The sequence below is a fragment of the Taudactylus pleione genome, unplaced genomic scaffold (genome assembly GCF_031769625.1).
Source record: "Taudactylus pleione unplaced genomic scaffold, aTauple2 ptg000788l, whole genome shotgun sequence".
Taxonomy (NCBI): Eukaryota; Metazoa; Chordata; class Amphibia; order Anura; family Myobatrachidae; genus Taudactylus; species Taudactylus pleione.
Window position 1 is genome coordinate 242,501 of NW_028285190.1, and position 17,333 is coordinate 259,833.

At 45.7% G+C, this 17,333-nt stretch overlaps 1 protein-coding gene across 4 annotated transcripts in view; it reads right to left on the minus strand.

Annotated features, from left to right (window-relative positions):
* ARHGAP21 (Rho GTPase activating protein 21) overlaps positions 1-17,333 on the minus strand; it is a 194,878-nt gene that overhangs the window by 34,460 nt on the left and 143,085 nt on the right. For 3 of the 4 annotated variants that reach the window (XM_088457850.1, XM_088457847.1, XM_088457848.1), the window contains 2 exons: positions 2,737-2,847; positions 70-166 (listed from right to left, as the gene is read on the minus strand). In XM_088457850.1, the coding sequence (XP_088313976.1) occupies positions 70-166; positions 2,737-2,847 (208 nt within the window). The remainder of the gene's footprint in view (positions 1-69; positions 167-2,736; positions 2,848-17,333) is intronic. The other variant, XM_088457849.1, reaches the window with a different exon arrangement.

A 17,333-nucleotide genomic window follows, 5' to 3' on the forward strand; every position in this document is an offset into this window, starting at 1 on the left:
AGATTAAAACAGAGCATGGTTACTGTGGCATTGTATGATAATGTAGCAATGGCGTCTAGTATAACTTACAACCTTCCATCATCCTTATAGTCATCTAGTCCCTCATCACAGGATTTCGACCTCTCCGTTCTAGTGTCCACACCCAGAGTGCAGAGCCTGACTGGATCTGAAAGTAAATATGGCGCATTTTACGGTTTGCAAGCACCTCAAGTAATAATTGTCAACTGTAAAGCAGCAATCCCAGGTTGTTTTTTCTTTAAATAGCAAGTTGAGTACCATTTCTGAGCACACATCCCTTCTCTTAGCTGTTCCCAGACAACTCAATATCTCCATTTCAAACTCTCTCTGGAAGGGAGACTGTGTGTGTATGTGTAACTGGCAGCCATACTACTCAGTGCTCTCAGCACATCATGTAATTTTAAATGGGGAGGAAAGAGGTGAATTTTACATTGCAGATAGAAATCAAATGGGTGTTTCTAAGATTCTCTGCTTGTTGCCTTGGTAGTCACATGATACTGTGCAGATTTAAAAATAACACCAGCCTGAAGAAACAAACCAAGGAAAAAACAAAGATCCATTGATGCACTTATTTCACAAACTACATGAACCATGCCATCTAGTTTTGGAACCAGCGGGACGGGTTACAAATGTAACTTACCAGAACCACAAACAAAATAAAAATATAAAATGTGGATACATTTTATAGTTGTATAACTGAGTGTGTGTGGCATTTCACTGGTCACCAAAATGGCTTAGAACGATGGACTTACATCTGGATTTCATTCACTACCGGGAAAAATGCAGTCAGCTGGTGAGTGGTGTGTGCGCGAGCAGGCATTGGCCAACTGTATTAATGGAGCCCCAGTGGTCAGATCTGCACAATTTAAGACCTGTGTGTGACCAGCTGGATAGAGATTGTGCCGCTCCTTAGGTAGCGCCATGGGATGCGGCTGTTTGGCCTGCCACCAACGACAGGATCTGCTCATTTTAGCCACTAATATGGGCAGCCTGAGAGGGTAGATATCGGGCAGCCTAGCAATCAGGTTCATAACATCTGTTACTGCTGCATCCTGTTCTTAAGGAGATTTCTAGATAGCTTAATGTCAATGTCTGCTAAAAGACTCATTAATTCAATGCATGCAGCATGATCTTTTCTGACAGGCTTCAATTATATGTGGATGCTAGCCTGTTTTTTCTTCTTTTTAAATTAGATTTTCAAGTACAAATTATGGGTTTATCCATATAAAAGACAAGAACATACATATTGCAATAATAATGTAATAGACAAGCGTACAATAAGGACAAGCAATGGGAATTTCAAGTTAAATAATGTTCCATATTATCAGATGCCTCCATGCCAACTCATTGTAGGTCAACACAACTGCTCCTGATCTCTCATTGACAAGTATAAGGGTACAAACAGACCACTCCTTGGGGTAAATTTACTAAAGTGAGAATATTTAGAAGTCAGTTTTAGAAGTGATGTTGCCCATAGCAACCAATCAGATTCTACTTAACATTTAACTAGCACATTCTAGAAGATAATAGCTAGAATCTGATTGGTTGCTATGGGCAACATCACTTCTAAAACCTCTCACTTTAGTAAATGTACCCCCTAGTATGCACAAATGGCCCCATCTCCTGCAAAAAAATGCTAACGTAGCTAAAACAAAGGGACTTTTGTTTTGAATCTATACCTAATGCAGATAACTGTTTTAATGGTACTGCTGTAATGATTTATTTCTACACAATTAGAATTATACCTTACAGCATAAAAGGTATTACTGCCAAATACTTTATACTTGTTATGATGCTGGTTTATGGTTACTCTTATGAAGCTTTAATCTGTATTGTACTGTCAATGATTGCTAGTTGTTATCTTCTGCTTCAATAAACAAGTATACAAAAATAATAATAATAAATAAATGTGAAAACTTTTATTTTCATGCTTTACCACTAGGTGGTGCTGCTATTGTTGGCTATGAATATAGAATTGTTACTACAGTAGTAGAGTGGGTGACCTGCAGCTCTAGTTAGTCCGAAAAGTTAGTGTGATATGCTGGGATTTGTAGTTCAACATTAGCCGGAGCACTACAGAATGAGGACAATAAATGTAGTGTTATATAATGTATACTATACTGACTCTGCTAAATTCTGAAAAACTAAATGGGAAGAAAATGTTCCCTTTAGATCAGAGTTTCCCACACAACACCGATACAGTGCATGTTTTAAGGATATCCATGCTTGAGTCCAGATGGTTAATTCAAATTGACTGAGGTACCTAGTCAAGTCACTTGTGCTCAAGAATAGATACCATAAAAACCTGGACTATAAAGGCGGAGTTTGGAAAACTCGGCCCCAGATTGCTATAAAGCCGTGCGGATTGGCCCGATTTCTGATTATCTACTTGACACCCTGCAATGAGCGCTCTGTAACACAACCTAATAAAACTAGGAATGTGCAGGCTCGGATTAGTTCTGATTTTCCCGCCAAATTCTGATTTTTTTTTTTCCCACCAAAAATTGGGTCTCAGAAAGAGGCAAAACGTCATCTTTCATGGAAAAACATCTTTCATGGACTTTTGTCCAGAAATGATGTTGGTCCATGAAATATGACGTTTTGCCTCTTTCCGAGACCCGATTTTTGGCGGGAAAAATCCAAACTTGGCGGGAAAATCCGAACTAATCCGAGCCTGCACATCCCTAAATAAAACCCAAGGCCCACTTATAAGCTTACCGTGGTCGTGTGAGAGGTGTCGGCGTAACTCTGGTACCGCAGAAGTAGAGATGACGGCACAAGCAGGAATGTCTGCCAGCTCATGCTCAATGCTAGGACTGGTGGGCTCATCTGCAAGGGAGAGGAAACATTTCCATGTATTACACTTTTCTCATAGTTTCAACAGCGCTGCGGTTATAAGCAAAACACTGCACTATACACAATATGAAGGACAACCGCAACCCCACTAAACTGGTGCTGCCCGCAGTAACACTATTCAGAGGTTATCGTTCATTCTCCCAATTACATTTCAGATTCTGCCCTGGTACAAGGAAGACCCCACACTGATGAAAATGACACACTGAGCAATGAAGTTCACTCTCCTGAATTATTTAAGTCACAAATTTAGAAATTGTGGTTTCCACACAAGACTTCCAGGTTCAACCATCCATATTTCACTGCAAATGGTCCTAAAGATCAACAGAACGCTACATACTGGTCCACAAACAAAATGTTGAAAAAAGCAACATACCGATACCGTCTTCTATTAAGCGTTCATAGAAGTCACGACAGTCCAGGCATGTCCAGCAAACGCCGGTCTCCACGGCCAGCATTGCCATGGTGTAGTTTTTACCAAAAAGCAATTCCACCACCCAAAGGCATTTTGGCATCACAGTACAAGCCGATACCTGGCTAAATCTGCGTAATGTAAAGGACTACACTAAGGCACCAAGCACTCCCAGCGCAGATACAGGAATGGAGGATAAGGCATACAACGCTGGCTTCCCAGGGCTTCTGAGGTGATTTCATCGTGGCCTGTGCGGCTCCACATCCAGCCTCGGGAATGCTAACAAGCAAATGCTTGTTCTGGCCTCTGCTAGAGACGCTTTGTGTCTTTCTCCTAATAATCACAAGTTTCTCTGTTTAAAGCGGCCGGATAATGGTGGACTAGACAATGGCCTCCGCGGATTGCATCACGGATTGGTACAATGCTTCAAACAAATAAATGTGTGCATATTTTACATGAACTGGTTACTTAAATAGCCTATTAACTAATAGAGAAAATATTAATAGTCTTGGCCACACTATATACAATCTCTGAAGATATAAAAACATGGTCACTTGCTACTTCATGTAAGAGTGACTAAGTTTGTGTAACAAGTCCTAACAAAGTAATTTACAATTACTGTAGTGTATCACAGCTATAATATAATCTCTTAGTGACCGGCAGCATTGGCCGCACAATGCTTTCTTACAGTACTGTCACACACAGGAGCAGGGACTAATGTGAATAACAATCTCTGTAAAGCACTGCATAATATGCCAGCGTTATATAATAACCTGTTAATAACTAATACTGTAGGTGCTCCTGGAACCATGTAGGTTACAGTCATACAGATGGAATTGCCTCATTCACATATAATTCTCCAGTTACCAATTAATTAACTGTCCTGGTATAAAATCGTTTGCCAGGCTGGATGTTAGGTCAGCTAATAAGGCAGAGGGTTCCATGTGCCGAAGTAGCAGGTTCCGCTGGCCGCCAGGAGAAAGCTACTTATATACCCTGGATAAACTGAATGATTGCGCTATACTGAGTAGTGTTAGGGATCAAAATAAGATGGTCTGGTGTATATACAATTTTAATCTAATTGTTTCCAATGGTTATCAGAGCTTGTTAACGTGTATTCACTTTGTATAAGATGTATCAATTTCCCTGACACGTATTGTATCGCACCAGCAGCATAAAGTTAGACATATGACACACTGTAATATTGCTTTAGAAGGGGATAGCGTTTTCCTTCCTCCCCACTTTGGACTAAAAATACAGGAATTTAACTTATGAACTCAGTCGTGAGGTATCAATGCTAACCACTATGCCACCCTGCTGCCCACAAGTGGCATACATTATCTTAATCTGTGTGTTTATATATTACATTGTAAGCATGTGAAGGTTAGGAAAGGAATAGGAATCTCTCTGCTTCATTATTGCAGTTTCCCTGATGACGTTACGACATAACTGCAGGAAAATGACTCAATGTCCTGCACAGACATAACAAGGTGTGGGGAGAACTGAACCTGGTCACATACTGCATGCTAGGGGTCGGGCACAAGCCATCGCCTGCACAGACATAACAAGGTGTGGGGAGAACTGAACCTGGTCACATACTGCATGCTAGGGGTCGGGCACAAGCCATCGCCTGCACAGACATAACAAGGTGTGGGGAGAACTGAACCTGGTCACACACTGCATGCTAGGGGTCGGGCACAAGCCATCGCCTGCACAGACATAACAAGGTGTGGGGAGAACTGAACCTGGTCACACACTGCATGCTAGGGGTCGGGCACAAGCCATCGCCTGCACAGACATAACAAGGTGTGGGGAGAACTGAACCCGGTCACACACTGCATGCTAGGGGTCGGGCACAAGCCATCGCCTGCACAGACATAACAAGGTGTGGGGAGAACTGAACCTGGTCACACACTGCATGCTAGGGGTCGGGCACAAGCCATCGCTGCCCCGCAAAAGGATGATTCATCTTCTAACACAGACAAATGGGTCAGGTGTTCTATACACCCTGTTTATTGCAGATATGGCTACAGGGATAGGAGAAGACAAGGCTTATGGCGCATTTACACTTTAGGAAATGTCCACTTTGAAAAGGTGACCCACCTTCTACTTGTATAATAGGGGGTTCCTTCCCTTGCACTGGTGAGACCCCTGATTTATTTATTATTGTACTAGTATGAGAAGGAAAGTTACCTCTAACTGTCCTAAGGGAATAAGATAGAACATGTCTGATAGGCTGTGTCTTCATTCCGCCCGCCCACTCTGTGCTCACTATAAATGTATTACTTCCTCCTGATTCCATGTACACAGATTGCAGGAGCAAAGTGATTTTCCTCCATGCAGTTGGAAATCGCGCCGTGTGCTTTCCAGGTTACAGCTTTCTACACTTACACAATGGAATTCATAGTACAATTAGTCAGTGGTGTAAGGGAAACCGCTGCAAGGAACTAAATGGGTATTTATTCATTTTTTTTGAATGGGAGATTACAAAATTCTTTCTGAGTCATATTCCTGATGAGTGAAGTGAAGATTAAACATTGAATGAGTCAGATGGCTTATTTGCTACTTCCCACGTTCACTGAATTGGGTTAGGTTATGGGGGTGTTTGCATTTTGAAATATCCTCAAAAATATATATCAATATAAAAAAAAAAAAAAAAGGGACCTATTTACCAAGCCCTTATGCTGCCCAAAAAAAAAATTGAGCCAGTTTCGCTATAAAAATGGTAATTATAAGATCAAGGATCTTTACGGACTTCTTCAACGTTAACATAGTTAATGGAGGTACCAAAATCACCATAGATCTGATGGGGATGCCAATATCACCCAATTTATCAAGCTCTGAAAAGCTTCATGTACTCAGGTAGCGCAATTTCCCACAGGCAAGGCTCTGTCAGAAATGAGCTGTACCATCAGCATATGCAGGGGCAATAAGCAGCCCCCCAGCTGGCTATAGACCTTCGGACGCACTCTCCCACCATGCAAAAATTGTTAAAAATAGTGCTGTGAAATCTGATGGAATAAATCGCAATGCAATTACATATTTATTTATTTTATTTTTTTTGGGGGGGGGGGGGGCGGAACCTTAATAAATGATAATAAAATAGGCCTCTAAATATGCAGAATTTCAATTACTATTGACACTGTAGTTAAGGTGCGTACACACGGTACGATATTGTGAACGATAACTATATAGTTATCGTGCATAAGGTTCAATATCGTTGTGTGTATGCATGAACATAGTTAGCGATGCATGGTCCTGCGGATCGTAAACGTTGTCTGCCATCTCCCGAACACGCAGGCCAACCTGACTATATCGTCATGTTCGGGCACTGTGGCCAGTGACGTCACTGAACGATATCGATCAGGGTGTCTGCTCAATGTCGGGAACGACACTGAGCCCAGCAGGTGAGGGGACAACACTGAACAATATCGCTCATAGAGCACATCATTCCGTGTGTACCCAGCTTAAGGGAAATTGCACTGTACAGGTGAATCCCTGATTTCAATGTTTCTCAAACCTGAAATTGGTCCTGGAAATTAGGGATGATTGGCAACTATGCAGTATAGTATGCACAATGTAATTCATCATACATGGTTCTGCTCAGTATCTGCATTACTTGTAATTACCATTCACACACTGGGCGCTATTACACTACAGGGCAGTAACCATTCAATGGAGAATGTCATTTACAATATTAATTATGTATAAACAGCTTCTCAGCAAAATGAACAGAGAATGAACAGATTCTCCCATTTTTTGCAAGTAGGTCACTGGGACCTTCAGATCACCACAGGGACTGCCAGGGGAATGCAGTGTTGTAACTCCATTCTGTGACGCTCCATCGCAGCACCTTGGCCTGAGGCACCAGCGCACAGTGTGGTTTCCATTCAGCAGAAGGCGGGGTGGTAAGTGTGACCGGCGGCTGAGGTGACAGTAGCTGTTATATGGCCTGGTGGTTATTGTATTGAATCATGTGGTAATCAGCCTACACAGTTATACTTTAGGTACGAGCGCCATCTGCTATGTGCACTGTTGTTTTTAAAAAATAAAAAAATGTTTATGGACTATTGGGCACCCCCACTTCTATTTTGTACAGAATCATCACACCGGGACTTATGAAGAAAGGAGCTGCGGTTACTGAAGTGGGAATATAGTGCCCCCTTTTATATTTGCCGACACAAAATCACTGATTTTTTTCGTGTGTTTCACATTGACTATATATACAAAGAACTGTGGAAATTAAGGTGCGCCTGTTTGTATATTTCTGAAACATTATATATATATATATATATATATATATATATATATACATATACACGCACACATATACACACACAGTTTTGGCGTAAGTGTTTTTTTTTCTTCAAGTTTTTAATGACAAACTAAGCTGAAACAAACTTTATTCCTAAAATGAAGAGAAGGCAAATAGAAAACTTTTAGTATTCATTACTATTCACAGCGTGCATCAGCTCTCACGGCCTTCATTTCCCTCATGTGGCAAAACATTAGATGATCATCGTAGGTGTTCCAGCTTTTGGCGCCAGCCACAATACAAATACGTGACATTTGGAAAGTGTAATTCCGAGGAATCACTGCCTGCCCATCCCACCTGTTGGCATCAGGCTTAAAGTAGCTGACAGTATTTACTGATTAGTCATGCCAAGCACGTGCAAATCCTTCGTGCCACTTATACCATCCAAAACTAATTTGCACTTTTTTTTCCCAACTTGTCATTGGTTGGTCATTTCACTAGTAGTTAGAACAGAGGACATTGTCAAGTTCCAAGTCACCTATAGTCAGACCCATAATGAGCCAGCCTAAGAACTACTACCAAGCACCTACAGTAAATAAAATAAATAAATGATATAATATATATATATATATATATATATATATATATTACACACATACATACATACACACACATATATATATATATCTCTCTCGTTATAAATGTCCAAAGTTTGGGTCACACAGACCTTTAGATTAATCACACAGACAACTGTATCATGTCTTGTCCAACCTTTCGGTCACACAGACCTTTAATTGTTATCTGCATTTGAATGATGTTATGATATTAACCTACAGGAGGGCAATTTGAACTTTAGGATCAGTGGAGTGCCGGAATGTATGTATATATGCGCGTGAATATGTATATATGTGCTTATATATATATATATATATATATATATATATATATATATATATACACCTTACTTGTGTTGTCCGGCGCCCAGAGAATTAATTCAACGGTCCGGGTGCCCTTCCTGCCGTAATCCATGTGATACAGGTAAATATAGACAAATAAAGACGGATGGCACTGGAAATAAATCAGGCCACTAGGTAGTGGTAGTGGACTACCACTACCTAGTGGCCTGATTTATTTCCATATACCGGAGTGCCATCCGTCTTTATTTGTCAATATATATATACACACACACGCAACATTCTCATGCTTAAAATATGCTTCTAGGGATTGTTTTGTGTAAAATGCAATCAGGTAGATTTTAAAATTGTTATTCTTAAAATCATATCTGTTGATGCAGAATTGCAATCATCACAGAGGAGGGGAGACTGCTCATATAGACATCTGTCACAGAGGATTGTTAGAGAACATTGCTGGTCCAACAAGCGTTTGTTGTGGTAAGGGGACCAAGAAGAGACATACCACAGATTATTTTGCACAGATGTTGAGAAGAGCAGGATGCAGCCTTTCAGGTCGTGAGAAGCTGAGCGGAGCCTCCTCATTATTACAGCTGAGCACAGCCGCTGTCCCTAAACAATTTGAAAGCACCCAAAACAAAAAAAACAGTTGATAGAAGCTTAAGAGCTAAAACCACCAAAGGCCCGTATTCAATTGTCGTCGAAAAGCAGTTTTCAGCGAGAAAGTTTCGCCGATGACGTCATTTCACCAGGCGGAAACTTTCCGCCCGATTCAATTGCAAAGGCTTTTTGCCGGTGTGAAAAGTATGCGCCTTGTAACCAGCGGAAAAGATTAGTCTATGAATACACGGTGAAAAAAAGTGCAGAATAGTGGTTTTGTGGTGCAAAGGTGCGGAAACCACTCTTCACCCTTTGGACAGTCACCCAAAGGTAAACTGTGTCAAAAAACGCAAAGAAAATAATAATAATAAAAAAAAAAAAAAGGACTTTGAAAATGGGGGCGAAAAAGTACAAAGTGGGGCTACAAACGCAAAAACTAGCAAAATAGACTTTTGGGGTGTCTGCAGGTATGGGGGAGGTGTTTTTTTGATTGCAGGTGTTTACTGCAGGTGCGTTTTTTGCGCATTTTAAAGCGTCACTTACGTAACTTTAAACCATGCTTGCACCCATTTTCATGTACCCCAAATTTGCTGGGACTACTTATTTTTGCCAAAAAAAACCCTGCTAAATGCTATTCTTCATCACTTTTCCAAAGTGACAGCACCTACTGAGACCATTTAAAAGACCCAAAATAACTTCAGCAGGGCTATTCGGGGGTACCCATAGTGAACCCCCATGTCACAGCATCTTGTCAGGCTGATTTCCCCAAAAATGAAAGCACTTTTCGCTCACTTAGTTTTCGCAGATTTGGAATTGAATACGGGGACAAACGCGATACCTTTTCGCACCCAAAACCTCCAATGTCGGCGAAAAGTCTGTTACTGGACTTTGCGCTCCTAATTGAAGAAGGGCCTATCACTACAAAAACTACAGGTTGTTTGGGCTGAGAACTAATAACATAATGGGCTGAGAACTAATAACATAATGGACTTGCAGCTTTGGCAGTCTATGTGATAGAAGGATAAAGAACTACAAATTAATTAAAAACTAGCAGCAGTCAAAAGGATATCTGCATTTATGTGCTGAAAACTACAAAAAATGGGAAGACTGGACTAGTAAAATTATTAATGGAGACCTGTATCAAAGTATACAAATTTATGGAGGCATCCAATTAGCTCTGAAAAATTTAGGCCCGTAAAAAACGGGGGGCTTTTTCACCGATGTTCGGGTCATTTTCACCGATTTTTTTATCGTGCTATCCAATTAAACCCAGTTTATTACGGCGGAAAATTTTCTGTTCTTCTAACGAAAATACAAAGGATCCACGAAAAGTCGCGGACCATGTATTTTCTCTGCCGCGATCGGGAGAAAAACCACCCTCTTAGGCAGGTGAAACAAAATCCCTGATAAGTGCTGGCTTCGGGGCTAACTGGATAGCCCCAGGCGAGGCAATTAGATACCCCCTAGTAATCCTCAAATTACATATAGAAAATCATTCCAGTTCACAAAGTACAGCAATTAAATCATTTGAATGTATTAATAACTTTCATTAAGCTGTTAGTAATGCAACTGCTCCGGAATTATAGCTTCCTAAATAGTACTTTAGCCATCAATATAGAACAATAATTTTGCAATTGAATTGCCCCAAATACACCGATGTGTCATCACTAATACACAGATGGCCGAGCCTCAGTACCCGTCCTCTGTGAAGCTGTATAAGTTTAGGAAGCAGTGACTTCACTTATGCACTGACCAATATTCATGAGCTCCAAGTTACATTCGCGAGGTAATAGCTATAAATTTAAAAGGGACCTGTCATTTGGAAGCAGCCATTTTGTAGTCTTTATACTACTCATCAGAATAGCAACATGTAACATTGCAAGGAATTAGTGCAGAGGTTCCCAAACACGGTCCTCAAGGCTCCCCAACAGGTCAGGTTTTAGAGATATCCATGGTTGAGCCCAGGTGGTTAAATCAAATTGACTGAGGTACTATTTAAGTCACCTGTGCTTAACCAAGGATATCTCTAAAACCTGAACTGTTGGGGAGCCTTGAGGACCGCATTTGGGAACCTCTGAAGTAGTGACCTCAGTGAACTATTTAGGATAACATGTGTACGGCCCACTGTCCACAAAATGGTGGCTTCCTCTAACTATATATGAGAATTTCACCTCGACAAAGTGTGTAAGGCAGGTAAATGTGGTAGCTGTACAGCAATATGCTAAATTGCAAACAAACAATAATGGAGGCAATAGTGAAGCTTAAATATGAGTACTAGACACAAAGAAACCAAATTAATAATAGTCAATTAAAAAAAAAAACACAAAAATGTGCATCGGACAGTGAACAATTCAGCACTTTGCTGCCAGAATCTTTTAAATTCAACGGTACAAGGCTATGCCAACCAAACAAAACATTAATCTCCCATTAATAAACATCTCTCTTTACACATCACTGTTACATGCATAAGTAGCTGAGTAGAGACAGAAAAAAGAAAGACCACTCCAAGTAAAATAGGGTTGATGTATCAAATTTTCTAAAGAGAACAAGCTGTGGTGCTGCTCATACCAACCAATTAGGTTCAAGCTATTTTATAGAAAATATGAGATATGGTAAGAACTTACCCTTGTTATCTCTATTTCTACGAAGTCCATAGGGTTCCACAGGATACCTTGGGGTATAGGTGTGACGTCAGTCGCAGGGCACCAAAGAGTTAAGCTTTCAGCCTCCCAGGATGCACTAGGTCCCCCTCCTATACCCCGCCCCCAGGCCAAGGCACCTCAGTTAGTTACCAAGCCATAGGCCGGAGGAGGAGAAGGAAGAGAGAGAACAAAGATCTGGACACATACAAGAATCACATTCTCACCAGAGGGAGACGGAAAACCGGTGACCAGAGCAAAGCCCATCTGCAGCACAGGTGCGACAGGGCGGGAGTCCTGTGGAACCCTATGGACTTCGTAGAAATAGAGATAACAAGGGTAAGTTCTTACCATATCTCATATTTTCTACTTCAGGGTCCATAGGGTATCCACAGGATACCTTGGGGATGTCCCAAAGCAGTATCCTTTAAGGGTGGGGACGCTCCTGTGCAGAAAGGAGAATCCGCCACCCGAAGGAAGCATCCTGAGAGGCGAAGGTGTCAAACCTGTAATACCTCACGAAGGTATGGACAGAAGACCACGTAGCAGCCTTGCAGATCTGAACTGCCGAGGCACCACGTCAAGCTGCCCACGAAGGACCCACAGACCTAGTGGAATGAGCCTTCAGAGAAGGAGGGACCGGTAGGCCTTCATGAAGATAAGCTTCAGAAATAGCCATACGGATCCAGGCTGCCAAAGTTTGCTTTGAAGCAGGCCAACCCTTTTTACAGAAGCCATAGAGGACAACAAAGCGTCCGACTTCCTAAACAAAGAAGTGCGGTCCACATAAGTCCTTAAGGCCCGCACAACATCCAAAGAGGCCTCACCCACGGAAAGACCCGGTGAGTTAAAGGCCGGAACAACTATTTCCTCGTTAACCTGAAACTGGGAAACAACTTTGGGGAGAAACTCGGGCCGAGTGCGGAGCACTGCCCTGTTCCCATGAAAAAACCAAGAAAGGGGGTCTACAAGAAAGAGCCCCTAACTCAGAAACACGTCTGGCTGAAGCAACGGCCAGAAGGAAAACAGTCTTAGCTGTTAGCCATTTAATATCCACTGAGCCCAGTGGTTCAAACGGCGGTCCTTGGAGAGTCCTCAGGACCACAGCCAAATCCCAAGGCGCCACAGGTGGAACAAAGGGCGGCTGAATACGGAGAACACCTTGCATAAAGGTGCGCACATCCGGGATTGTAGCAATCCTACGGTGAAACCAGACAGATAGGGCCGAAACCTGTACCTTCAAAGAAGCAAGGCGAAGCCCATGATCTAGTCCCGCTTGCAGGAAGGCGAGAATCCGAGACAGACGAAACTCCCGCGGTGCATAACCTCTCGGTCGACACCACTGGAAGAACGTATGCCACATGCGATGGTATATCCTCGCGGAAGACGGTTTCCGAGCTCGTAACATGGTACACACCACAGAGCTGGCAAACCCCCAGGACCTCAGCATGGCCGTCTCAACAGCCACGCCGCCAAAGACAGCCGAGTCAGGTCCGGGTGAAGACAAGGACCCTGAGACAGAAGGTCCGGTCGTAGCGGCAACCGCAGAGGACTGTCCACGGACAGACCCTGAAGGTCTGAGAACCAGTGCCGTCTGGGCCACGCGGGAGCTATCAACAGGAGCGTCCCTCCTTCCTGTTTGAATTTCCGGATTACCCGTGGAAGAAGGGAGACCGGAGGGAACAGGTATGCGAACCTGAACGTCCACCGGACGGACAGAGCATCCACCAGAGACGCCCCTTCGTCTCTTGTGCGAGACCCGTACACCGGCAACTTGTTGTTGTGCCGGGACGCCATGAGGTCGATTTCTGGAAGACCCCACCTGTCCACCAGTAGTTGAAAAACGTCCGGGTGCAGGGACCATTCCCCTGGATGAACGTCCTGGCGACTTAGAAAGTCCGCCTCCCAATTTAGCACTCCCGGGATGAAGACCGCTGATATGGCCGGAAGATTGCGCTCCGCCCAAACCAGGATCCGAGAGACCTCTACGAGAGCCGCCCGACTGCGAGTTCCTCCTTGCCTGTTTATGTAGGCCACGGTGGTAGCATTGTCCGACTGGACCTGCACCGGGTGACCCTGGAGAAACCGCTGTGCCTGCAGGAGAGCATTGAAGACCGCACGGAGTTCCAAGATATTTATTGGAAGCTCCGCTTCTGTCGGTGTCCACCTGCCCTGGAACAAGTGTGGACCCGAAACTGCTCCCCAGCCCCGAAGACTGGCGTCCGTTGTCAACAGGACCCAATTTGGAACCCAGAACGGACGTCCCTTGTTGAGGTGGGTCATCTTTAACCACCACGCAAGGGACAGGCGAACCTCCGGGGTGAGCACAATCGTCTGGAACTTCAGAGACTGAGGCAGCCCGTTCCACTTGGACAGGATCAGGTGCTGCAGAGGTCTAGAGTGAAACTGGGCGTATTCCACCATGTCGAACACCGACACCATGGAGCCCAGTAACCTCATCGCCGAGTGTAAGGACACCCGGCGGCTGTGCAGACAACTGCGCACCCTTGACTGTAAAGCAGAGATCTTGTCCTCCGTCACGAAGATCCTTTGCTGTCCCGAGTCCAATAAGGCTCCAAGATGCAGAATCCTCCGAGACGGGATTAGAGTGGACTTCTGCCAGTTAATTAGCCAGCCGTGCCGTTGCAGCAGTGCAATGGTCAGGTCCAAGTGGTGTAACAGGAGCTCTGGAGATCCTGCCACCAATAACAGGTCGTCCAAGTACGGCAACATGCGGACTCCTTGCAGCCGCAGAGAAGCCGCCATGACCGCCATAGCGTCCTGTATGTCCAATGACACCATGTAGTCCCCAGGTTCCAGCGCCAGAATGATGGACCGTAGGGTCTCCATCCGAAACTTCGGGACCCGCAAAGACTTGTTGAGTGCTTTGAGGTTGAGAATCGGACGATATGACCCATTGGGTTTCTGTACCAAAAATAGATTTGAATAGAAACCCTGGCCCCTCTGGGAGAATGGAACAGGCACTATAACTCCAGCCTGGAGCATAGTGTGCAATACCTTCCGCAGCTCCGTAGCCTTGTTCCGGTCTGATGGTAGACCCGTGGTGAAGAATCGAGCCGGGGGTCTGTGCCGGAAGGAGAGGGCGTACCCGTGAAAGACCACCTCCAGAACCCAAGTGTCTGTCGTAGTGAACGACCAACACCGGGAGAACTGCAGCAGGCGGCCTCCCACCCTGGGATCCCCCAAGGGGAGACCCGGACCGTCAGGCCGCAGGCTTGTCATCTGGCTTGGGGGCCGGACGTCTGGTACTCCATGCCTGTTTCCGGGGCTTGACCGATTTCTTAGGGCCAGCCTGTCGAGGAAACGACTGTGGTTTGGGCCTGCCCTGGGCCCTAGATGACCGAAAGGACGATGGTCCAGAACCAGAAGGAGCAGCGGCCGACGGGAGACAAGCAGATTTGGCTGCCGCCAGCGTGGCCACAATCTTATCCAGATCCGGACCGAAGAGAACTTCTCCGGTAAACGGCAACGCTTCCAGACCTTTCTTGGATCTGCGTCCGCCTTCCAGGATCGCAGCCACAAGGTGCGACGAGCAGCTACCGCTGCTGAAGAAATTCTAGACACCAGAGTACTAATGTCTAGAGCCGCCTCGTTGATGTAGGTGGCCGAATCACGGAGATTGCCAATCAACTCCGCTTGTTCGGCCGGACAGTCGGATTCAAAAGAAGCCTCTAATGAATCCGCCCAGCGCTCCATCGCTCTGGCAACCCAGCAAATGGCCATAGCCGGCCGTGCTGCCCCCCCTGCAAGGGAATAAGCGGACTTCAGGCAGATTTCTACCTTGCGGTCCGTAGCATCCTTAAGGGAGGACATGGATGGCATCGGCAATGTGGCACTACGGACAAGACGGGTCACGTGAGAATCCACCTGTGGAGGGGATTCACACTTAGCAAAATAATTATCCGCGAACGGATAAGCCACCGCCAGGCGTCTCTGCGGCTGGTATCTTTTGCCAGGTTGTTTCCACGCCTCCTCTAAATGGTCCACCAACTGACCCTAAAGAGGAAAGACTGTGGCATCGCCCTTCACATCTTTGAAAAAGGCATACTTAGATTTAGCCGCTGGGGGAACTTCGTCCTCAATCACCAAGGCTGTGCGGACCGCCCGAATAAGTCCAGGAATATATACTTTGGACTTAGCATCAGCGTCCTTAGTATGGAAAGGTTCCTGATCGTAAGGATCCAGAATCTCCCCATCATCAGACGTCCCTTCGTCATCCTCATAAGGAGCGGACAGAGACGCCACCGGCCTTTTATGAGGCCGCATCACAGACTCCCCTTGCAATACATCCGACAAGTGCTGTAAAGAACTCGTCAGGGAGTTAACCCACGCTGGCTCCTGAGAACCCGGGAGCGGGGAAATAGGGAGACTGTGGGGTACCACCAATTGTCGTGGGAACCCCTGCATGGGTGACGACACCACAGACTGCTGGGACAAACCCATCGGAGTAAACGCGGGCTGCGGAGCTAACTGGCCCACTAAAGCTGTTAACGCCTGAGCGAAACAAGCCCAGGGCGGCTCCTGTACCGGTGCTGTAACCGTAATAGGCCGCGCCATGGACAACACTGCCGGCAAAGGCCCTCCGCGCTACCCTCCCCCTCCGCTAACGGTACTTTGCACGTGGTACACTGTAGCCGGAGGGGAAAATCACTTTCAGACATGATGGCACCACGTATGTGACCTCTCTCACCAATTAAGTATTAAATAGGCGAGAGACCACCCTGCAGCACCGCACCGCAAGGGCTTTAGCAGAAAGAACAGGGACAGTAATAAAGCTGACAGTTTAGTGAAGAATAGTTACAGGCAGCGCTAGCACAGTCACATACAATGCAGAGAAATAACAATTCCTGCACTAACAGCGCTGATCACTCAACTACACAGACACAGGGCCTGGTAGGACACAGCGCTGCATACACAGACCTGAGCCACAGCGGAGGAGAGGTATGCGGGGGGACCCAGACCACGATGCTTCCTTCCAGACTTCCAGCAGCGTTCACCATGCGTTGCAGAGAAGATGGCCGCCGAGGAGCAGAGAGAAGCTGGCCTGGGGGAGGAGCGCTGACACAGGACCAGTCAGCACAGTGCAGAGAGGGCTGTGTGCAGCGGGGGAGGCGCCGGCTGTGAGACGGAAGGCGCGCTCCCCTGGCATGCATTTAACCCCTGGGACGCCGCAGCGCTACCGCTCTGCTGCGGTCCGCTGTCCCAGGGGGTAGTGGAAGCGCAGGTTGGTCGCCTGGCTCCACGCTGCAGCCAGTCCCCAGGGAGCCCCCTGCCTGGGGACTTAGGACCATGTGATCAGCGGGGACCCACCGCGGGACCCCGCTGCTTACCTCTGTCCCCCTTGAATCCGGCCATGGTCCGGAGCATCTGGGGTCACCGCTAGCTGTGACCCCAGACGCCCACCAGCATCCCCGGATCAGTACCGGCGTTCTGGTACCGGCGGGGTGTAGGGAAGACAGCATGGACGTCAGGACTGACTGTCCATGCTGTTCATCCAGATGTGCAGCCACAGCTGCATGAAGAAAAAGCTTCAGGGGCTCTTCTAGCCCCCACTCCAACAGGTGCACCCGACTCCGGCCGGGCACCAAACTAAACTGAGGTGCCTTGGCCTGGGGGCGGGGTAT